Source organism: Tetrao urogallus, assembly GCF_951394365.1.
Source record: "Tetrao urogallus genome assembly, chromosome: 6".
Classification (NCBI taxonomy): domain Eukaryota; kingdom Metazoa; phylum Chordata; class Aves; order Galliformes; family Phasianidae; genus Tetrao; species Tetrao urogallus.
The window spans coordinates 6,982,175-7,004,434 of record NC_136819.1 but is presented as its reverse complement, the minus strand read 5'-3'; the positions used below and the strand labels follow the sequence as shown (position 1 = coordinate 7,004,434).

General features: G+C 60.0%; 7 protein-coding genes across 8 annotated transcripts; 5 read left to right on the top strand and 2 right to left on the bottom strand.

Moving 5' to 3' along the window:
- Positions 1-3,253, top strand: TKFC (triokinase and FMN cyclase; the record flags this gene model as incomplete). Its single annotated transcript, XM_079537051.1, has 16 exons — positions 1-187; positions 268-378; positions 441-622; positions 693-771; positions 989-1,078; positions 1,188-1,222; positions 1,295-1,379; positions 1,451-1,540; positions 1,610-1,726; positions 1,883-2,002; positions 2,098-2,235; positions 2,444-2,550; positions 2,631-2,734; positions 2,803-2,836; positions 2,911-3,000; positions 3,101-3,253. Exons 2-16 carry the CDS (start codon positions 285-287, stop codon positions 3,251-3,253), a joined length of 1,518 nt encoding a protein of 505 aa, XP_079393177.1. The 5' UTR covers positions 1-187; positions 268-284.
- Positions 3,254-3,984: 731 nt separating this feature from the next.
- On the bottom strand, positions 3,985-5,953 carry CYB561A3 (cytochrome b561 family member A3; the record flags this gene model as incomplete). Its single annotated transcript, XM_079537718.1, has 6 exons — positions 3,985-4,008; positions 4,159-4,321; positions 4,720-4,874; positions 4,945-5,153; positions 5,218-5,423; positions 5,892-5,953. 6 exons carry the CDS (start codon positions 5,951-5,953, stop codon positions 3,985-3,987), a joined length of 819 nt encoding a protein of 272 aa, XP_079393844.1.
- Positions 5,954-6,764: 811 nt separating this feature from the next.
- On the top strand, positions 6,765-8,138 carry TMEM138 (transmembrane protein 138; the record flags this gene model as incomplete). The annotated part of the gene is made up of 4 exons (XM_079537724.1): positions 6,765-6,892; positions 6,971-7,142; positions 7,847-7,922; positions 8,026-8,138. The coding sequence occupies 4 exons, from the start codon at positions 6,765-6,767 to the stop codon at positions 8,136-8,138; spliced, it is 489 nt and encodes a 162-aa protein (XP_079393850.1).
- Positions 8,139-8,642: 504 nt separating this feature from the next.
- Positions 8,643-9,297, top strand: TMEM216 (transmembrane protein 216; the record flags this gene model as incomplete). Its single annotated transcript, XM_079537049.1, has 4 exons — positions 8,643-8,655; positions 8,749-8,850; positions 8,916-9,008; positions 9,092-9,297. 4 exons carry the CDS (start codon positions 8,643-8,645, stop codon positions 9,295-9,297), a joined length of 414 nt encoding a protein of 137 aa, XP_079393175.1.
- Positions 9,298-11,939: 2,642 nt separating this feature from the next.
- CPSF7 (cleavage and polyadenylation specific factor 7) lies at positions 11,940-16,925 on the bottom strand (the record flags this gene model as incomplete). 2 transcript variants are annotated; one of them, XM_079537710.1, is made up of 8 exons in its annotated part: positions 11,940-12,108; positions 12,181-12,349; positions 12,441-12,559; positions 12,635-13,100; positions 14,242-14,396; positions 14,657-14,760; positions 15,001-15,219; positions 16,872-16,925. In XM_079537710.1, 8 exons carry the CDS (start codon positions 16,923-16,925, stop codon positions 11,940-11,942), a joined length of 1,455 nt encoding a protein of 484 aa, XP_079393836.1. The 2 variants fall into 2 exon arrangements, with proteins under 2 accessions (XP_079393836.1, XP_079393837.1); XM_079537711.1 differs by having other exon boundaries at positions 12,635-13,043; positions 14,251-14,396.
- Positions 16,926-17,418: 493 nt separating this feature from the next.
- SDHAF2 (succinate dehydrogenase complex assembly factor 2) lies at positions 17,419-19,078 on the top strand (the record flags this gene model as incomplete). The annotated part of the gene is made up of 4 exons (XM_079537722.1): positions 17,419-17,433; positions 18,428-18,651; positions 18,750-18,859; positions 18,934-19,078. 4 exons carry the CDS (start codon positions 17,419-17,421, stop codon positions 19,062-19,064), a joined length of 480 nt encoding a protein of 159 aa, XP_079393848.1. The 3' UTR covers positions 19,065-19,078.
- A 529-nt stretch (positions 19,079-19,607) lies between these two features.
- Positions 19,608-20,411, top strand: LRRC10B (leucine rich repeat containing 10B; the record flags this gene model as incomplete). Its single annotated transcript, XM_079537717.1, has 1 exon — positions 19,608-20,411. One exon carries the CDS (start codon positions 19,608-19,610, stop codon positions 20,409-20,411), a length of 804 nt encoding a protein of 267 aa, XP_079393843.1.
- Positions 20,412-22,260: the final 1,849 nt, after the last annotated feature.

Sequence of the window (22,260 nt, the reverse complement as noted above, 5' to 3'; positions counted from 1 at the left end):
CCCAAGAAGCTGGTGTGCTCGGTGGCCAGCTGTGCTGAGGATGCACTGGCAGGGCTGGTGGCATGCAACCCCGGGCTGCAGCTGCTGCGGGGACACCGAGTGGCCCTACGTTCTGACCTGGCTGCCCTGCGGGGACGTGTGGCACTGCTCTCCGGGGGGGGCTCCGGACATGAGCCTGCTCATGCAGGTGAGTGCCCACGCAGGTAAGTGCCCACCCGTGGCCTTGATGCCCCTTGGGCGTCCCCGAGCCCCCTGTGCCCGTTGCAGGCTACATTGGGAAAGGCATGCTGAGCGGCGTGGTGGCCGGTGCCATCTTCACCTCTCCCGCTGTGGGCAGCATCCTGGCAGCCATCCGGGCGGTGACAGCGGCTGGTGCAGGTATGATGACACTGTGGGGCATGGGGACACCGTGGGCCTGTGGTTTGACTTCTTGCTCACAGTGGGGACGCTGCTGATCGTGAAGAATTATACCGGGGACCGCTTGAACTTTGGGCTGGCACTGGAGCGGGCACGGGCAGAGGGCGCCGATGTACGGATGGTGGTGGTGGGCGATGACTGCGCCTTCGCCAGCCAGAAGAAAGCTGGGCGCCGCGGGTTGTGTGGCACTGTCCTCGTGCACAAGGTGTGTGAAGATGCAATGCCCCTCAGCGATGACATGCGGGCGTCCCTCACCCATCGATGCCTCTTTGCAGGTGGCTGGAGCCATGGCTGAGGCGGGGGCAAGCTTGGATGAGATCGTCACAAGGGTGTCAGCACTCACCAAAGGCATGGGTATGTGCATGGGGCCTAATCCCTGTTCCCAACCCCATCCCTGTTCTTCCACAGTGCCTGATAAGAGGCACCAGCACAGGGTGAACTTCAGCACCCCACGCACCTGCAGCGTGCCTGGGACACAGTCGCCCTTCTGCCTCCCCATCCAACCAACCACGTGCTCAATGCCTGCCCTGAAATCTGGCATGCATCCCTTTCTGCCTTCACCTTTTTGCAGGCACTCTGGGGCTCAGCCTGTCACCATGCAGCGTGCCTGGCTCCAAGCCTACCTTCCAGCTGGCTAATGATGAGATGGAGCTGGGGCTGGGTGAGGAGCTGCCCCCTCCCTGTGCCAAGCTGCTGGGGGGCATGGGTCCATGTGACCCTTGCCCCAACCCCAGGCATCAGCATGGGGTGACACTGCTACCCTTCTGCAGGGATCCACGGCGAGGCTGGCGTGCGCAGAATGAAAGTGAGCATCGTTCTTTCACCCCATCCTCCCCGTGTCTCCTCCCTGCCCTCACGCTCCCCTTGTATCCCCTAGGTGATGCCTGTGGATGAGGCGGTGGAGACAATGCTGGCGCACATGACCGACCCCTCCAATGCCTCTCACCTGCCCCTGAGCCCTGGTGAGTCCCCCTGGCCCCTATGCACCTCTTGTGCTACAAGTGGGGCTCTTACTCTGCTCACTGCTCCACAGGAGCCTCTGTGGTGCTGGTGGTGAACAACCTGGGCGGTCTGTCCTGCCTGGAGCTGAGCATTGTGGCTGGTGTGGCTGTGAGCAGTCTGGGTGAGTCACTGGGGACCTCATGGGGACCTTCTAGGGACCTCCTCACTTACATCCTTCTCATTCCTGCAGAGAAGCGTGGCGTCTGTATTGCTCGGGCACTGGTGGGCTCCTTCATGACAGCGCTGGAGATGGCCGGGATCTCCCTCACCCTTCTGCTGGTGGACAAGGAGCTGCTGAAGCTAATTGGTGAGCACCTGAAACATGGGGGGGGTGGCATGGGACCATGGGAATGTGTGGGGTGGCCCAAGACACTGGCCCCTGTGGACATGCAGCACCAGTACCTGGCTACTAGCTGTGGTGAAGTGAGTCTATTAGACTCACTCTCCCCTCCTGCTGCTCCAGATGCTGAGACCACTGCCGTGGCATGGCCTAACGTGGTCACAGGACCTGCCATGAGCCAGAGACCAGAGGTGGAAGCACCAAAGGAGGGAATGGAGACAGCAAAGCAAGTGCCCAGTACAGGTATGGGCAGCAGTAGAGTGAGAGAGGATGCTGTCACCTCCTCGTGCTTCAGTTTCCCTAGCTACTTTGAGGATGGGTGGGTCATGTCTCCTCAGGGCCCGGCATGGAGCGAGCGCAGAAGGTGCTGGCACGAGTGTGCAGCACCCTGCTGGGCCTGCAGGACAAGCTCAATGAGCTGGACCGTGCAGCAGGTGATGGGGACTGCGGCCACACGCACGCCCGAGCTGCCCGAGGTGGGTGCTGGTGCCCTGGGAAGTGCCATCTGCTGGGGCACCCCCTCCAAGGACACAGTTCCCCCCATTTGCTCCTTGCTGGGTCCCCACAAATATCCCCACACCAGGCGTGGGGGAAGACCAGCTGTCTCCCAAGAGGGGCAGAGCCCCCCAGGGTAGTTGGGGGTCCCTGTGGGGAGTACCCCAGCCCTTTCTCTCCACCCTACAGCCATCCAGGAATGGATGCGTGCCCAGCCCCTGCCTTCATCTCCAGCCCATCTCTTCTCCGCTCTGGCCGACCTCCTGCTGGACAAGATGGGTGGCTCCTCTGGTGTGGTGAGCCCCAGTGAAGGGAGGGGGCATGTCTCAGGACCCCCACCATCCCCCCCATCACATGCACTGATGTGTTCTGGCAGCTATATGGACTGTTCCTGACAGCAGCAGCCCAACCCCTGCACAACCGCAGCGACCTGCCAGTGTGGGCCGACGCTGTGGATGCTGGCATCGAAGCCATGCAGCGGTGAGTGCAGCAGGACCCCCTGGGACTCCCTGAGTGGGACCTTGTCAAGCCCTCTGCTCCTTGTGCAGGTACGGAGGAGCGGCCCCAGGCGACAGGACAATGGTGAGTGCTGCGATGCTGAGGGACAGAGCCTCTGGCGAGGGTCCCAGTGCTCATCCCCCCACTGTGTCTCCCAGCTGGATGCACTGTGTGCTGCAGCACAGGCACTGCATGCCCTACGCAGCCCCAGAGCTGACCTGCTTACGGTGCTGGCCTCTGCTGTGGAGGTATGGGGATGGAGTCCTAGGATGGGTGGCACCCACGTGACATCTGGGGCTGCCTTGTGTGTCCCAGCCGTGTGCTGAGCATACCTGTGTTTCCAAACAGAGCGCAGAGGCAGCAGCAGAGTCTACTCGGCACATGGAGGCTGGTGCAGGCAGAGCCAGCTACATCAGCTCAGCCCAGCTGCTGCAGCCTGATCCCGGGGCTGTGGCGGCAGCAGCTGTGCTGCGAGCTGTGCTGGAGGGATTGCAGGGCTGAGCTATATCCCTCTGCAGGTCCCCAGGGCCACGGTGGTGATGGGAGAGGTGTTGGCACACCCTGCATGCCCCTAATAAACCTTTGCGGTCCCACTAGAGCATCTATTCTCATAGAGAGAGGGACAGGATGGTGGGATGTGGGGTGTGGGAGGCAACTGGCCCTTCAGGGACGCATCCCCATGCAAAACGGAACCGTGGAGGAAGGAAGCAGCTGGGCTATCCGCGTGCCTTTGCCACTGACCCGTGGCTGGGTGCCGGGTGGGGAAACCACGGGGTTCATGTGGCTGCAGGCACGGGGTCTGGAGGAGGCTCCAGTCAAGAGACAAAACAGGAACCAGGTCTGCAGCACGAGGTGGGGAACACATGGTGGCTCTAAGGGCTGAGGAACTGGCAGAGCAGCCCCAAAGGATGCACAGGAGCACTGAGGAAGGAAGCCAGCAGTTTATTAGGTGTCCATTTGACTGCTGGGTTGGTTCTACCTCCGCACAAGCATCCCCACAACAGGCAAGGCATGGTGCAAAGGCTCCTGCTGTTCCTGCAGAAGAGATGGAGCCGGGGCAGCCTGTCCTGGGCCAGGTCCCTTGGCACAGAGAGCTTCTCTAGCAGCTCTTGACCTGACTCTCTCAGGATGGCACTGCAGGGCTTTGGCACAGATCGCAGTCCAGGCATGGGGGATCAGAGCCAGGATCAGAGAGCCTGGGGCTGGCAGCAATGGGAGAGACCTCAGAGGTGTCAGTGCTCAGCACCAAGCAGAGGCTGCAAGGAGATATGCGTGAACCTTCAGCCCATGCTGCCTGCCACCCCCACCCTGAAGATAAGCCAGCTGGGGCTGTGGGGGGCAGGGGCAGACCCCCAGCTCAGCTCCTCAAAGCCGTACTGGGAGCAGCCCCAGAGCAAGGCAAGTACCTGGTGAGTGTCAAGGGAGTCGGCCTCTGGGCGCTTCCAGCTGGGCTTGGCCAGGGCATACAGCACCAGCATCCCAAACAGGATGATTAGGAGCCCCAAAATGTTTGCAAATACGGCCTCAGGTGGAAGGAGTTTGTATGGCACCGACGCTGTCCCATTCTTCCTTTGGAGGAGAATCACAGTGCTCATCTCACATGATGCCCTGGGACTGTGGGCTGAGCTCCCACCTACCCTGGTGGCTCCATAACACTGCTCCCATGGTCACCTGTCCCAAGGGTGCTGTCCCAATCCGCTGACCCAAGATGAATGCTGCACCAGCTACAAGCGGCCAGTGTATGTGGCAGCATGGAAGGAGGTGACATCTGTGGAGTTAAACCCTCCCAGAAAGCCCTCCTGAACTGCCCCGTCTTCCTCTCAGCCCACATAATTTATTACCCAGGAACTGTGCACCTGGCACGGGGGGAAATCACACACTTCCCTTAACTAAGCCCACATTTAGTTTCACTCAACGCCAGCGTAATCACAGAGAGTCAACACGCAGCCCGAATCCCCAGCACTCACAGGCTGAAGAAGAGCTTCTCATTGATGCCTGACACACAGGAGGCCATGGAGAGCATAATGATGGTGGAGCCGAAGAAGACGTGGATGGGCTTGTAGAGGGTGCGGAGCCAGATGGGTGCATAGGGCAGCAGGAAAGCACTGAAGCCAGCCACCCACTGTGGGGACAGGAGATGAGGAGGGGTGGCACAAGGGGCAGGGATGTGGGGTGTCAGGGCGAGCACTCACCTGGCAGGAGAAGAGTAGTATGGTGCCCAGCCCCAGCCAGCTGTGCAGCGAGTACATGTTGGGCGTTCCGCTCGCATTGTGGAAGTTGAAGACAGCCACCAGTCCCAGCACAGCAAGGATGAAGGCTGTCAGTGCCAGCGTGCTGTGCAGCATCTTCCAGGGCAGCTTGGGGCCACGCCAGGTGGGGGGTAGGCGGTACACCAGAGCCGCTGGTGGGTGACAGTGTCAGGGAGGGACAATGGGACATCGCCCCACCCCGCACGCGCTGCTTACCTGCTCCATACAGCACCACCATGCCTGTCACCATCAGCACCGGGTGCCAGTTGAACATGCGGGCGCTGCCATCCCAGGCGAAGCCACCTCGCCAGTGCTGGCACCACGCACTGACAAAGGCCACGCAGCCCAGCCCCAGGCTCCCCAGGAAGGCGCAGAAAGGCAGGAAAGGCAGATCCAGCATCACCGCAGCAAGTTGCAGGGTCCTGGGGGGGGAAACAGGAGTTTTCAGCCTTCCTGGAGGCTCCCTGCTGCACCTGCTTAGTTGGATGCAGGCACACTGGGGAGGAGCCACCCGAAAGGGGAAGCAGCTGCGGTGGGGAGGGTGGCCCCATCCAGTGGGGGCAGGCAGGCAGGAAGAAACGTTCTCTGCGGATCCCCAGCAGCCCAAAACTGTCCCCAGCACCTCTAAATCCACCCTCAGCACCCTCAAACCGGAGCCTAGCACCTTCAAATCCCACCCCCAAGCCCCCAACGTGCCCCCAGCACCCCCAAATCTGGGCCCAGCACCTCCAAAGCTGTTTCCTGCGTTGACAAAGCTGCCCCCAGCGTCCCAAAGAAGTGCAGCCCCACAGCCCCAAGAAGTGACGGACAGGCACGGGGCCGCGCTTGTTTGCCTGGGGATTTGCATCTGTCCCCAGAAATAGATATTTTTGCGTCGGAGGAAACCGCACCTCAACCCCTCCCGGGACCCGTTGGGCCCCACCTCCCCTTCCCCTTCAGCGAGCGCCGCCATGTTGGACGGCGCCGCTCTAGCGGCCCGCCTCGGTGGTGGTGTGATCACTGCCGGGGTGGAGGCCAACGCGACCAACGAGAGCTGTGGGTAGAGCGGCCCCCTCGCGCTTCCGCCCCCGCTTCCGTCTGCGGTTCCCATGGAGATGGAGAATGGTGGCCGTGGGTGAGCATTGGGCCGCGGTCAGGGCCGGAGGTGGACGAAGCGGGCACAGCGGTACCGAGAGCGGCATGGAGACGAGACTGCGGGGCTCCGTGGCTGGGAAAAGGCCCGGGGGAGCGCCCCTGTGGATCTCCATGGGGAGGGAGGCCGCGAGCCGGGCTGGGCGCGGTGTGGGGTTTTGGGAGCGATTCTCAGCTTCGCGACTCTTTGTGGCAGCGATACGGGCAGTTCCCGTTCTCCTGGCCCCCGTCAGCTCTGGGCAGTGCCTTACCTGTGAGAGATGGGAAGGAAGGCTCTGGCTCCCTTCTCGTCCCCACACCTGTCTCCTCCTGTGCGATCCGCCCCAAGCCGGGAGCATGCGGCTGGGGTGGGGCAATGGACAGCAATGCTGGGTCATGGCGTGCTCCAGCCCATTCCTATGGCATGGCCTGGGGGAGCCGGAGGCAGCAGTGTGCCAAACGCTGTTGGGATTTGTCACGGCTTTGACTCTGTTTTGGGTTTGCTGGCTGTGCCCAGCCCTACAAGCTGAACTCTGCTTCCTTCAGGTGCCAGCTGTAGGGAGCAGCGATGCCAAGCTCCTAGCCCTGTGCCATGAGCTGCCCTCAGCGCTAGGGATGCTGGGGCTGAAGGCTCAAGCCTCCACCAAAGGAAGATGCTCCAGACCAGCAACTACAGCTTGGTGCTGTTCCTGCAGTTTCTGCTGCTTTTCTACGACCTGTTTGTCAATTCCTTCTCGGAGCTGCTCCGCACAGCTCCTGCTGTCCAGCTTGTCCTCTTCATGTGAGCACCAGGGTAGGAGGTCCGGGCTCTCCCACATCACTCTCTCCTCTCTCTTACTGCATCTCTCTTCTTCCGCAGCATCCAGGATATTGCCATTCTCTTCAATGTCATCATCATCTTCCTCATGTTCTTCAATACCTTTGTCTTCCAAGCTGGACTGGTCAACCTTCTCTTCCACAAGTTCAAGGGGACCATCCTCCTGTCGGCAGCCTATCTGGCACTCAGCATCTCCTTCCACGTCTGGATCATGGTAGGCTCAGGGCTGCCAGCTTCACAGCTCGCTTCTCTCTTCTGTCCCTCCCCTGTGAAAGGAAGGCCATAATCTCCCACTTGTTATAGCTATTGGGCTACCTCATCTCAGCCCCAGCCTCAGCACTGTGACCTGCTTGAAAATCCGCAGGGAAAGCCTTGCACAGAAACTCACCACACAGGAATAGTCCCTGCTGAAGGCCAGGGGACTCCTGCTTTGTTTACCTGGGATGAATCCCCAGCAAACACCAGCACTCAGGCTGGAGGCAGCCCCCTCCCTGTTGAAAACAAGCCCTAAGGGTCCCTGCTGTGTCCAAGCAGCCCCTTCTTCCCCATTTCAGCTCCCCCATCCTGTGCCACAGTCACCATTTGTCAAGCAAAGCAGCTGACAGGTGCTTCCTGTATGCTCTTCAACAGGGCTTGGGGAGAGGGTCCATCCTGCTACCCCAGGGCCAGTTTGTGACTGAAGCAACCCAGGGATGTTGTACCCACACTGTCTGGACAGCAGATTGGTGGGGATTTGCAGGGATCTAAAGTCTGAAGCAAGAATAGGTCCTGACTTGCTGGCCAAATCCCCTGAGCTGCTTAACCTTTGGAGCTGGCACCAAGAGCACAACAGCCCTTGTGGGGCTAGCTCCATCCCAGTGGGATCATCAGCACCCCTAAATTAGCCCATGGGTTCTTTCTTGTTTCTGTCTATGTCAGAACCTGCGCTGGAGGGATTCCAGTCGCTTCATCTGGACAGAAGGCCTGCAGACACTATTTGTTTTCCAGCGGCTGGGTAAGGGCTCACGCTTGCTGAGAAAGCAGGAACAACTCTGTCACCTGCCTGAGGGACACCCCACAGCTTAGTCCCTGTGCCCTCACCTCCCTTCTTCCCGCAGCGGCTGTGCTCTATTGCTACTTCTACAAGAGGACTGCGGTGCACCTGGGTGACCCACTCTTCTACCAGGACTCGCTCTGGCTGCGCAAGGAGTTTGCTCACTTCCGTGGTTGATGGCCCCACTCCAGCTTGCTGCCCCCTCTGCAGCTCCTCACCCTGGGGGGATGGAGCCAAGAGGCTGGAGGGTCCCAGCCCCCAGATCCAGCCCCGCTGTATTCCTCTTCTTCCTCGTGGTGATCAGACCTTCTGCACTGGGAGCTGGCAGGGTGCTTGTGGCTGCATGGAGGGAGGATCCATCCCGGTGTCACAGCCCCTGGTGGGATTTGGGCGTTTTTATGAGTAGTAAGGAAATAAATTGTCTACATTTTCCAATCTGTGTGTCCTGGGTCTCTCCTGCTTGTCACGCAGCCTTGGCCTGCTCGGTGTTCCAAAATTCAGGGTTATTCCCACTGGGCAATACCCCCTGGGGTTCTGCAGGCGCAACGGCAAGGGGGAGAAACGAAGCGGGCGAACTGAGGATTCGAACCGGGGGTTCGGTCCTCCAGGGCCATAGAGAGGGCAGGAGAGAGCGGCCGGGCGGCTTCCCGCCGGCAGCGGCGGTTCCCATGGAGATGGAAGATGGCGGCGAGGAGTGAGTGTGGGGCCGGGAGCGGGAGGCGGCGGGGAACGTGAACCGGGCGGCGGACAGCGGGACCTCGCCCATCCCGTCCCACGATCCCCGCAGGCCGCCAGCGCTCCTCGGCCCCGCTGCAGGTCCTGCTCTTCCTCAACGGGTGGTACAGCGCGACCTACTTCCTGCTGGAGGCGTTCATCTTCGTCTACAAGGGTGAGCTCCCGCCCTCCCGCTCCTCCGCCCCCCGCGCCCAGCCCTGAGCGTGGCCGTGCCCGCAGTGCTGCTGCTGCCGTACCCGCTCACCAACCTGCTGCTGGACGTGCTGCTGCTGCTGCTCTACCTCGGCGTTGAGACCACGCGCATCTTCTTCGGTGAGGCCTCGTCCCTTTTCTCCCTCCCCCCAAGCCCTTCGTCACGCTGCGGGGCCTCGCACTGCTCACCCTGTGCCCTGCAGGTTCCAAAGGCAATCTGTGCCAGCGCAAGGTGCCTCTGGCCGTCTGCCTGGCCCTCACCGTTCCGGCGGCTGTCATGGCGACCTACTGCCTGCTGCTGCAGACCTACGCCCTGCGCCTGGAGGCCATCCTCAGCACCATCCTCCTGCTCTTCTACGCAGCGGAGCTGCTGCTGGGTGGCCTGGCGCTCACCTCCTTCTCTAGGTAGGTGGCACAGGAGGGGAGGGAGCTCTGGAGGTTCTCCTGTCGAACCCCCTGCTAAAGAAGGTTCTCTAGAGTACGTTACAAAGGAGAGCATCCAGGTGGGTATCCCCACCATCTCTCTTCTAGTTGGTTCCCTGTTGTCCCTTGTTCCTGCCACCAGGCACCTCCAAAAAGAGCTTGCCCCCATCCTCTTGACCCCTACCCTTCAGATATTGATAAGCATTGATCAGATCCCCTTTCAGCCTTCCCTTCTCCAGGCAGAACGGCTGCAGGGCTCTCAGCCTTTCCTTGTAAGGGAGGTGCTCCAGGCCTCAACCATCTTTGCAGCACTGCAGCAGTTTCCTATCTACTAAGAGCCAGGGAAGCCAGAACTGGTCCCATTGCTCCAGATGTGGCCTCCCTAGGGCAGAGCAGAGGATGAGGAAAACCTTGCTTGCTCTGCTGGCCACACTCTGCACAATGTACCCCAGGGTCCTGTTGGGCTTCTTGGCCATGAGAGCAGACTGCTAGTATATGGACAAGTGTTCGTCAACTGGGACACTATTGGCATTCTTGGCCACAAAGGCACACTGCTGGTTCATGGCCAACCCATTATCCACCAGGACACCCAAATCCTTCTCTGCAGATCCCTTCCAGCACTGCTGTATGCAGTTACACGCATAGGACCCTACACTTGCCCTCGCTGAACCTCATCAGGTTCATCCCCCACCCAAATCTTAGCCTGTCCAGGTCTCACTGAACAGCAGCACAGCCTTCTGGTGGTTGAGCCTCTCCTCACATGTCCTCCTCTGTCCTTTACAGCACAGATGCGTACTGAGACCCTGCAACAGAGGACCACAGCAGCACAGGTACACGAGATGGCAGCAAGCAGGTGGCACTGGCTACATCTCCCAGCCTGTGGCAGTGAGCCAGACCCACGCCAGCACCTGTGGCCAGTGCCAGGAGGGTGCTTCTTCCTGCCTTCCCAGGCAGCGCTGGCCCTGCTGCCACCTGACCCTGAGGCTTGTGACACACAGGTCAAAGGTACAGAGAATTTTTTTTTTTTTTTTTTTTTTTTTTTTTTTACAGCATTGTCAGAAGAAATCACTATTTTCCAATAAATATGTATTTTTACCTGGTGCCTCAGTCTGTGGCATCCCCGAGGGCAGCAGGCTGGCCATAGGGTGCTCAGAGGCTTCAGGCACCTCATTACCAGTGCCAACCCCTGCCCTGAGCTAACCTGGGGGGGCACAGAAGCTCTTGGGAAGGCACTGGAAGACTTTGGGTGGGGAGATCATGTAGGTGCTTGGCTTTTGCTGCCCATCCCTCAAATGTGGCTGCACTCCCCTACGACGCACACACCTTCATCCCCGACAGAATCTCTTCAAAAATGCCATATAAAAGACTGACAATGTCATCAAGTTTATTACACAATTTCCAACCTATCAGAAAGACAAACAAACCTAGTCACTGCGGGCAGGAGGGGCAGCGCCTCGCCAGGTGGTTAATAGGGGCTCACTCTGCACTTTTCCCCCCACTAATTGGAAAGAAACTATAAACTTGTGTCGTTAAGTAGAAAAAAAAAAAACAACAAAAAAACAAAAACCAGAACTCACCCACCAAATGCTTCCCCCCAGCGTTCACCTGCTAAGCTGGCAGGCACCTCGTGGTACTTGACAGAATTTTTCTTTTGTGTGATTTTAGCCTAAAAAAAGACCTGTGGAGCCGCGTTTCTCCTGTCCAGCAACAGTTCTGAAGGCGATGCCACCCAACTGGCATCCCGGGGGGCTGGCTGGTGGTTTGGGGCTCCTTAGTTTGCCTTACACCCTTTGGGCTCCTCCAGTGCACAACCTTAGTTGGAGGGACCTGTATGGGGCTATGAGCTCCTCCTGGGCCTTGAAACAGCTGTGCACAGCACTGTGCAGCCCCGCTGGGCATAGGGACCTCGTGGCCTTGTCTCTGCCACCTGTCCCAGCTTGCAAGTGCACTACTGTGCGCAGAAATGCTGCTGGGAAGGGGAGACACAGTCCCTGCGTTTGCAGCTCTGCTTCCTCTAAAACAAGGAAGGCTCTGTGGGAGAGGCTGGCTTCGTGCGAGGCCCCACCAACTCCTGGCAGCCAGAGCTGCTGCTCTGGGAGATGAACTGGCTGCGATCTTGCTGTGAAAGTTGGGGCAAAGGGGGTGACCCCAGCCCAGCTCTCTTCCAGCTGAAACGGAAAGCTGCGTGCCTCTGAGCCCCCGTGCCCCCGAGGATCTGTCCGTTTCCAGCCACTCCTGGAGGGCTGTGAAAGGAAAGGGCTCAGGAGCCTTCCTCCGTGAAAATAAAGCACCATTTCTCTTTGGGTCCAAGTATTCACAGAGCAGAGCCCCCTGGCTTTCAGCCTCTCCTCCGGGAGCAGCGGTAGCAGTGGGTGTGAGCAAGGGCTCAGGCCCCAAGGCCACGAGGTGTCAGGGAGTCCCTTGGGTGCCCCAGAAGAGCTGTGGGTGGCGGGCAAGGGGTGAAGCAGCGTCAGTGGCGCAGTCCTGGTCAAGGTGAGGAGATACGAGTCCATTAAAAACCACTTACTGAAAACTTCTGCACGAGAGAGAAGAGAAGCGAGCTCAGCACTGCAGCACCACGCGTCCCCAGCCATCGGCGCAGCGGCACCCGCTCTGGCCTCACCTGTCTCAGTGGTGCCGGTCCCTCTCTCTGTCCCTGTCCCGGTGCCGTTCGTGCTCCCGGCTCCGCTCCTGGAAATAATCCTCGTGCCGATCCTCGCTGTGCAGGACGTCCCGGTGCCGCCGACTGCTCTCACGGGACCGGCTGGGAGAGCGCTCCCGAGACCGGTGTCTTTTCCTGGGGGGAAGAAGAGCGTTTGGTCACCTGCAGAGACCCCAAGGAGCCGTGCAGCCCCCCGAAGCAGGGTACCTGGCGGAGCTGCTGCTGGAGCCTGTGCTGTAGGACTTGGCTTCGATCCCGTGCAGGCAGTCTTTGAGGGAGGAGAGGAGGACGCGGCACCGCTCGTCGTTGGCAACGCGGGACTGTTTGATGACGGCAATGGCCGTCAGGAGGGTCTCGATGGCATCGCTGTAATCACCTGTGGGGAGCACAGGAACGGTGAGGGATGCGGCAAGCTGCAGGCTCAGGGCTGAGGGGACAACGGGGCACAGGGACGCAGTCACCGTTACCCGCACTGGCACCTGACACCGCTTTGGAAATGGCACTGCTGGAGATGGCCCGGTTCCTATTCATGATCTCCTCGAACTCCACCTCGCTCACAGGGGCAGGTGGTGGACCGAGCTCCCGGCTGTGCAGATACAGGGTGGAGGGCTCAGCGCAGCTCCCCCCGGTGGCGCCGAGCCCCCCTCCGCCCTCCGCTCACCTGCTGTGGTTGTACGAGGTCAAAGCTTTGCCGTAGGCATCTGGTGGAGGCCCCAGGGCCGCACTGGGTGGGGGGAAGAAGGCCGGGTTGAGGTGCAGGGCCGGGGGGACGGCCCCTGGGGGGGGCACAGCCAGGTGCGGGGGCAGTCGGGGTGGAGGGGGCATGAGGTGCTGGTAGTGGATGCCGGGCGGCGGGGGGGGGACGCCAAAGCTGGAGGAGAGGGGCGGCAGAGGGGGCATGGGTGGTGGGGGCAGCCCCATGAGGGGCAGGGCAGCGGGGGGGCGGTTGAAGAAGGGCAGGATGGAGGGGGGCTTCTCCAGGCGGCCGGGCGGCAGCGCATTCTCCGTTGGTGTGGCATGGCCATCCAGCGAGTCAGAGGAGTCCCGTGAGTGGGCCCTCGGCGGCACGCCTGCAAGGGGCACGGGAAGGGCAGTGAGCTGCGGCAAGAGGTCCCGCCTGCCCCGCACTGACCTCCTCCTCTTCTTCCCTACACGCGCGTGAGGTTCGGCCTCAGGAAAGTTCAAGGTGCCCAGGGAAAGATCCAGCCAGCCAAACGTAGCCTCCACTTACGCGTGCCTCTCCAAAAGGGTCACCCGCGGCCACCCGCACAGCGTCCTGGGGACGCTCGCTTTCATGGCCACAGAGAGAGCGGGGATGCGGACAGGGGTGAAAAGAAATGGGGAGAGATGGCCAGAGCCCAGCTTCCTGAAGGCAATAAACAGCCCCAAGCGCCTGCAGTCTGCTCAAGCAGGCAGCATGAGCATGGATGCAGGGGCAGAACCAAGTGCCAACAGCTGTAGGAAGGAAAAACTGCCCTGGAAGAGAAGGGCAGGAATTGAGGATGAGGCTTTCGGGATGAGCCAGGAGAGAAGAGGGGACAGAGCTCTGGGAAAGCTGCCGAGCCATTACGAGACCCCTCAGGGAGGCTGAAAGTGCACAAACCCTGGCCACTGAACCACGAAGGTGGGCAGGGACGCGGCCCAACAGTGCTGCCAAGCAGCAATAGGGCCAAAGGAAGAGTGCGATAGTTGCAGCTACCCCCCTGAACCTTGGCCAAAGCCTTTAGAAAGATGGGCTTTCCTTGCATGAAATGGGTCACGGGGTCTACAATGAACACAGCTGGCCAAGACCTCCTCGTCCGTGCTCCTGCCAAGTCCGTCCGTGCGGGCTCTGCAGAGCCCCCCAGTGCGGGGCCAGGGCGTCACATCGCTGCGGAGTGAGGCTAGGACCATCTATGGCCATTGTAGAAAGCCCACGGCCAGGCCCCAGCTGGAATACTGTGTCCAGTGATGGGCACCTTACCTCCGCAGGGATGGACAAATTCTGGAGGAGATCCAGAGAAGAGCTACTAATAGATATGGAGGGTCTTAGCTATGTTGGTAGGCTTAAGCCCATTCAGTTTGGAGAGGAGGAAGAGGAGGCTACGAGGGATCTTCGCAGTGAGTGAGCACCTAAAAGGGGATCATAAAGACTCGGGTCAGGATCTAAGCAGACTCAGAAGCAACCGGACATAACCCCAGAGGCTGCTGGTGGTTTACCCCCACACCCCGAGGTCTTGTCCTGACGGCTCAGTGGGGCCCAGGGAGCTGCCCGCGGTGCGCCTGCACCCCACTCACGTTTGCGAGCCTGAGCCTCGAACTGGGACAGGTTCTGCCGGGTGGCCAGCCTCACCTCCACCTTGTCCCCATTGAGCACTTTGCCAGGCAGGAGCTCCAGCAGCTTGTGGACCGAGTTCTCAGAGGCCACCACCACCTCTGCGTACCTGCAAGGAGGGCTGGCGGTCAGCAGGCTCCCGGCCCTTCACCCCCTCGCAGGTTGACAACCCACACCAAGCAGCACGGAGCTCGTGCCTCCATCAATCCCCCTCCCTTTCCCAATGCCTGTGCTGTGGACAGCCCGCGTTTCATCCTCCCTGCTCCGTGCCAGCTAGGGAAAGCTCTGCCCCCTCCCCACCCCCAGGACGTGGCTATGGGGGGCCGGGCTACCCCATTCTCCCACGTTCCCTTACCCCTCAGCTCTCACCCTTTCGACTGGCCATTGGCTCGGTTCTCTGCAAACTTCAGCTCCACCACATCATATACACCCACTGAACGGATGGTCTGGATCAGCTGCTGGTCGGTTGTCCACTGTGGGGCAGCAAGGCAGAGGCTGGGATTGTGTTCAGCTCCGGGAGCCTCCCCGGCACCCCAGGCCCAAAGGCAGCCCTCCCGCTGGCTCCATGGCCTCTCAGGGCTACAAAGTCCCTTTTCCCTTAGGCCAAGCCCAGCTTGGAGTGTTGGCTCAGCACAGAGGAAGGAGAACCGCTGCCCCAAGCGACCCTACGTCTCCAAAGAACCCTCACTTGTTTGTGCCTCCAAAGCACTCACCCAGGAGAAGCTGCCCACGTAGACAGCTGCCCTCTTGTTGCGCAGCCCGCTGTAGGTATACAGGATGGCAGGGGCTTTGCTGTTGGGTTTGGGGGGGGGCTCCTGGCGGATCTCAGGGGGGGGCTCCAAGCTGCCGGTGCGGCTTTCAGGGGGCTGCGAGCTGGCAGTCAGCACGTCGTCATACAGGTCCATCTGGTCAGCATTACTGAACTCGGAGTCCTGCGAGGGGAGAGACGGTTAAAGGGAAGCTGGGGTTGATACTCGGGCTCAGGAAGGGCTCTCTGGGTTGTTAGGGCACACAGGGGGCTATGTGAACTGCCCTGTTCTACTGAAACACTCCCAGCACCGCCCAGAAGAAGCCAATTCTCAGCCCTACGGAGTGTCACATCCCAAAGCCTTCTGCCGTCCCCAGGGCCACCTCCTCCACTTTCTCCATAGCTGGCTTGCTGGCTGTGACCTCAGCAACTGGGCAAGATCCAGCTTGTTCTATGCACCAATCTCATCAATGCAGAAGCAGAAACCAAACGCCTCAGGGCTGAGCCTCCTACTCCCTTCAGCAGGTACCAGACCCCTCCTTGCCCGCAGGCTGTTCCATCACCTGGCTCCACCAGCACAATTGCACTCTCTTTCAGGCCACCAACTTTCTCCGTGCGCTCTCTGCAGTAGTTCAGCCTTTACGATGAAGCTGTGACTGAGGAAGCTCACCAGCTCCCGGGCAGCACAAACCCAGAGATCTGCCTCAGCACTGCAAGGGCTGATCCCTCCCCTCTCCAAGTCCTCCAGAAAGCCACCCTCTGACCCCTGAGGCCATCTCCACATGCAGAAGATGCCACTCTTCGTCAGCAGGCAGCCCTAAGGTTCAGAGAAACCCAGTACGAAACCATATCCTCTCTGATGCTCTCTCCTTGACAACCGTTCCTAAAGAAAGCCATAGTTTTTGGCATTAGGCTCCTTTGGCTAATAAAAAGGTTACAGAAATTCCAATAGGGAGTTATTTTTGTCCTCATTCTCTAAACAGCCCCAGTTCCTCTGCCTCCCACACTCCTGCCCCAAGGCCTGGAAGCTTTCTGCTTGTGAGGTCAGCTTGGGGGAGCTCTGGAGAATAGGAATAATCTGGAGAATAGGTGCTGGGGCAGGGATCGCTCAGGAGCTGCTGTGACATGGGAACTCTCATAGCTCCTCCGGGTTTGCTTGTGTTTTGATGTTCCCCTTTACAAAGATCCTAGCAAGGCAACACTGAACCTGCAGCGCTGCCCATTGCCACCATCTTTCCTCCAACCACAACCAGCTCCAGTTCCTGAAGCTTCCATCCATCCAGCTGTGCTACAGCACCCTTTGTGCCCCACACCCCAAACTCTCTGTGGTTATGCTTTTCCACAATGCCTTCCACGGGTTGGGCTCACACTGTCCCTCTCAGTTTTGCCCCTAAAACTCCCAGTCTAGAGCAGCCCCTCTTTTTCTTCAGCTCTCACTTTAGCATTCCACAGAACTGCTGTAGAGTTTCTCCATTATTTTCTATTCTGGAATTACAGCCCTACAACCTCTGCATGCCTACTTTTCCTTCCCCAGTCACCTCTCCCAAGCTCCATGGATACTAACTACCACGAAACTGCCCAAGAACCCCTAAGCTGAGCAGAGAACAGCAACGGAAACTATTCTAGGAGGATCTCACTGCCCTTTGAGGCCACTTCCTCACTCTGAGAGCTGTCCCAGTGGGGCCCCTAGACATCCAGGGCCCACTCTTCGCAGTGAGAGCAGTCCCAGGGGAATTCCCCGACCCACGGGACCGATCCCAGCCCCACGTGTGCCCCCAAACCCACTTTTTTTTGCCCAGACCCCCTCTGCGTGCCTCCCCCTCCCAAACTCCACACCTGGTTAAACTCTTCGTCAGCGTAGATATCAATCAGGTCCACTCCCTCCGACATGTTCCAAGGCGAAGAGCACACCGAAGGGGCTCTGCGGCGAGGAATGAGTCACCACAGCACCCTTACTGCCCCCATCACACCCCCTCAGGGCCCTGCCTGCCCCGAAACGGGCCCTGCGAGCACAACAGGCCCCTCGACCAAAGCACGAGCCTCCCCCACCTCACGTCCCCTCGCTCGGGATTTAGGGATGAGGAGGGGAGCGGGGGTCCCACGTCCCCCACCCGGTGAGGCCCCGCCCGCTGTAGGCCCCAAACTCCCGCGCTCCCGCGCCAACAGCGCTCACCGCCACCTCCAGGGCCGCCACGCCACGCCCCTTCCTGCTTCCTCCTCCCACCTTTGACACGCCCCTTCCGGCTCCCGCCCGCATTTGCCACGCCCCTTTCCGCTTCCTCCTGCTTTCGTCACGCCCCTTCCGGTCCTCCCTGCTTGCCATAGAGTCGAGAGGGCTGGGTGTGCAGAACGCCCCCTGGTGGTGGTGGGGTTGGGAGGAATCATGGCGATGAGCAGGGTGAGAAGGGGCTGCGGGCTGACGGAGGCTGTAGGAAGGATTTTTGGGGGGCGAATTGGGGATACCGGGGCGAGGGATTGGGGGACAGTGAGGAAAGTGGGAGTGGGCTTCTGCTTTGGCGCTGTGTGTGACGACTAGGGCTTGAAGGGAAATAGGGGGGAAATGGGGGAGAGTTGGGGCCTAGAGGGGAACAGGGAGGGGGTTGGGGCTAGAGACGAACGGGGGAGGAGGGGGATTAGGGCCTAGAATGGAAGAATAGTAAGAGAATGGGGCCTAGAGGGGGAGTGGGAAGTGGGATTGAGGCCTGGAGGGGAAACAGGCAGGAATAGGGCCTGGTGGGGAATGTGGGGTAATTGTTGCATGGGGAGAAATGGGGTCTGTTTGTGGGATGGAGGAGATTTGGAATGGGGGAGCCTGAAGACTCTCTGTGGAATTGTGGTTTCTGACCAGAGGGGAATGAGGGGTCTGGGGGGTCCTATGAGGGATGGGGGCATTGGGATCTGCAGAGGAAATGGGGACAAAGTAGGGCTTGGAGGGCACTGCTGCCTGGGGGAGAATACAAGGGGATTGGTGCTTGGAGGGGATTGGAGTCTGTATGTAGGGTGGGAACATCAGGGCCTGTGGAATGAAGGGGTTTGGAGGCAGTGGGGCTGTGTGGCATGGGAGTAGACTGGGGTTTCTGAGGACTGGAAGGGGATGAGGGGTCTGGGGGGAAGGTCCAAAGAGGAGTGTGGAATGGGGCAGCAAAGTCTGGGGGTGAAATGTGAAGCTGAGTGTGGACATAAGGGGGGCGTGAGAGGATGGAGCCACGAGCAGGGTAGGAGGGATTGGAGCCTGGAGGGGGAACGAGGGGCAATGTGTGGGGTCGGCGGCTTAGCAGGGCCTGGGATGTGTCTTGTGTTGGGGAATAGGTGGGCTGTACGTGGAATGGGGGTGACTGGGGGTTGTGGGGCTCTGCTAGGGCTCTCCTCATCTTTTCCCATCTCCTTGGCAGCTGTGCTCGCTGCCCCACTGCACACTGCGCCGCCCAGTGCTGGCAATGTTGTGCATGCCACGTGGCTACAGCGGGGCATCGCTGGGTGACTCAGGGAAGGACATGCTGGAGATCCCACTGCCGCCCTGGAAGGAGCGCCCCAATGAGCCTCTGCCCACCAAGAGAGCGCGTCTGCTGTATGAGAGCAGGAAGAGGGGCATGCTTGAGAACTGCATCTTGCTCAGGTGGGGCCTTGCACAGACAGTGACAGGGCAAAGGCAGGAAGGAGCTTTTTCTCAGGCTGGAGGTTGTGTCCTGCTTACCCCCATGTATTCTCCTGCAGCCTTTTTGCCAAGGAGAACCTGAGCCGTATGGACGAGCGGCAGCTGAACCTCTATGACCGGCTCATCAACGAGCCTAGCAATGACTGGGACATCTACTACTGGGCCACAGGTACGTGTGCACCGCATGTGGGCAACTTGGGGCAGCACTGTGCTGCTCTCCTACGCTCTGCCTCTTATTTGCAGGAGCCAAGCCCACGCCGGCTGTGTTCGACAACGAGGTGATGGCCATGCTGAAGGAGCTTGCTAAGAACAAGAAGAAGGAGCAGAGGCTACGGCAGCCGGACCTGGAGTACCTCTTTGAGTCCACAAACTGACAGCTTCTCCCTCAGGGCACAACAAATAAAGCTGTGACTGCTAGCTCCTGGTACTAGTGTCCGCTGCCTCCAGGTACTCAGGCACAGTGGGTCACCCCACAGCTTGCCATTCCCCCGTCTGTTTGTCTGTCCCCATACCAAGCTGTGGTCTCTGCCCCACTGCTCACCCGCCATGGGACCAGGCATCGTCTTGGCGTGGCACTGTGGGGACCTCATGGATTTCTGTGCCGTTTCACAGGGTCCGCAGGAACCCCGCATGGGCCAGGATGGTGGGATCCCTGAAATACAGGGAGCCGTGCTGGAAATGTTGTGTCGGGGGGCTCAGCCTACAGCTGAGGGGAGGGGCACGAAGTAGGGGGGGGCGTGGCATCGGGTGGTGGGCGTGGCCTGTGGCGTAGGGGCGTGGCTTTTCGGGTTGGTTCTGCGCTGAAAGGGCGTGGCCTAGGAGCGCGGGGGCGTGGCCTAGGAGCGCGGGGCGTGGCCCTCGGCCCCGTCCCCAGCTGTACTGCGTTGCTCGGGTGCCGGTGTCTTCAGTCGGAGGCGATGGGCAGCGGCGGCTCCACGTGTCCCATTTCGGCTGAGGGCCCGGCGGGCGTGGAGCAGCGCCTGGAGGCTCGGGGCGGGCAGCTGCCCCCGGCGCTGTGGGCACAGAATGGGCTTCGCAAGCTGTACCTGAGCGGTGCCGGGCTACGTGACGTGCCGGCCGAGCTGGCGTCCCTGCGGCACCTCCGCACGCTGGCGCTGGATGGCAACGAATTGATGGAGGTCCCCGAGGCCCTGTGCCAACTGCCCTGCCTGGCGTACCTCTACCTGGGCCGCAACGGGCTGCAGGGCTTGCCGCCTGCCTTCAGCCACCTGCAGAGCCTGCGCTGCCTCTGGCTGGAGGGCAACTTCGTGGGTCGCTTCCCCCACGCCCTGCTAGGCCTGCCCGGCCTGCGCAGCCTGCAGCTGGGAGACAACCGTCTGGCACGCCTGCCCTCCTGCCTGCCCCGCATGGCTGGCCTGCAGGGCCTCTGGCTGTACGGCAACCGTTTCCAGCACTTTCCCCCGGTGCTGCTGCGCATGACTCAGCTCCGCATCCTTGACCTCGATCGCAACCGCATTGCCCGCTTCCCTGACCTGCAGTGCCTGGCCGGCCTCTGCCTGCTCTCCTATGACCACAACCCCGTGCGGCAGCCACCCTGCGTGGCTGACACGGTGCGGCTGGTGGGCAGCGGGGCCGTGGAGTACATGGAGGCGCGGGAGGAGCGGCTGCGGGAGCAGCAGCAACTTGAGGAAGAGGAGGCGGAAGGCACTGGGACGATCCTGCGGGATGATGGATCCCCGCTGCTGCAGGACGAGCCGTGAGGGATTGTGGAGACGCTGAGCACCAGATCTGAGGAGCTCAGGGTGCCTTGGAGCATCCCAAATAGACACAGGGCTCAGCTTTTGGATGGAGGAAGCGTCACTCCACTCTGACCGTGCGACGCCTCTGTCCCAAGAATGGGCAGTGCAGCGCTGGGTACCTTTCATGGTACGTCCTCGGTGGATTCTCTCTGCTCCTGGCTCCTTGGCCGAGGAGGGAGGAGTCACTGGTCCCACTGCCCATTGAGTTTTGGGATGGACACACAAAGTTCTTCTGCATGCTGAGCTCCCGTTCTCCAGATTTTTGGAAGAAGGCAATGGAAAACCTCACCTGCAGCCTTCACCATGCAGAGGAGCTCCATGCCGTGCCTTAGAAGTACTGAGGCTCATGGTCCACAGCTGTGTTTGGCAATAAAAAGCACAAATCTGGTGTGAGAAAAGCAGTGGGGTCAGTTCTCAGGGCAGGGGGGTTGTTGGGGAAGGGCTATGAGTGCAGTGTGTGGCCTTATTCTGATTTGTGTGTCGGGATGCAACCCCATCCCTAAGCTCTTGGGCTCACCGACTGCACATCCACTGCTAATTGCAGGGGGTTGGGGTTGGAGGCCGGCAGCCAGCCCGCGTGCCTTCCACATCCTTTTTCCTTTACAGCTATTTTCTGGGCTGCAGGGAAGCAGTGGGGTGCCTGGGAGTGCTGGCAGCCCTGCCACAATGGGGGTTGATAAAACCTAACGTGGGGCTTTGGTCACCTTTTTGGAGTCTGGGTCTGCCCCCGGGGAACAGGGGCAGGGCACAGAATGCGGGTGGTCCTGAGTATCACCAGCCTGTGCCTACAGCTTGTGATGCTTGCAGAGGTCTCCCTGCCTTTCCAATGCCTTTCCCCCCCTGCATTCTGATTCCCCATCCCTCTCAGCTTTGGGATATGTGCTGGGATGGGGCTGGGATCCAGGACCTGCTGCAGGCATCGGAAGTGTTTTGGGTGCCGGCCCCATTGCAGTGCATCATCCATACGTCTGTCACTATATATATCCCTCTCCGCCCGCTCACAGATCCCCATACGTGTTTTGCAGCTGGGAACGTGCTGCTATTTCCATCTGCTCCCGCTGACTGCAGGCGCTGGGGATCACTGCGGAGATGCCACAGGAATCCAGGCTCTGCCGTAGCCCTGCTGCTATCAAGGGCTCCACGCTGCCAAAACTTTGAGCTGTGGCTCAGCAGGGTGCAGCCCTAAGCCAGTGGCACCAGGGAGCTGCTTTGTCTCCTGTTTTGGCACTCGAGAGGAGCCATGTTCCCAAGGTGATGACTGCATCGCTCTCCGCCAGCCCTGCATCTGGAATTTCTTTTATTTATTCAAGAGCAGCGTCCGCACAATTATTTATCACAGCAACTTGAGCCTCGACCATGCTGCCAGCAACCCAGGCTGCCGTGTTTCCCCTGTGCTGGGGACAGGCGCCGTGCTGGGCATGGTGGCTTTGTGCCCTGTGTGTACAGAACCTCCTGGGGGAAATGAGCCCAAATCTCACCCTGTAACCCATCCCAAGGATCATCCACAACCCATCCGCAAACCCATCTTAAAATCCATTTCCTAAACCCATACCCAAAACCTCATCCCCAAACCCATCTTAAAATCTATTCCCTAAACCCATACCCAAAACCTCATCCCCAAACCCATCTTTAAATCTGTTCCCTAAACCCATTCCCAAAACCCCATTCCCTTACCCCATCATCTTTAAATCTGTTCCCTAACCCTGTTCCCAGGCCTCATCCCAAAACCCCATCCCCAACCCTAACCCAAACCCCATCCCCAAACCCTGTCCCCATACCCCATCCCCATACTCCATAACCAACCTCATCC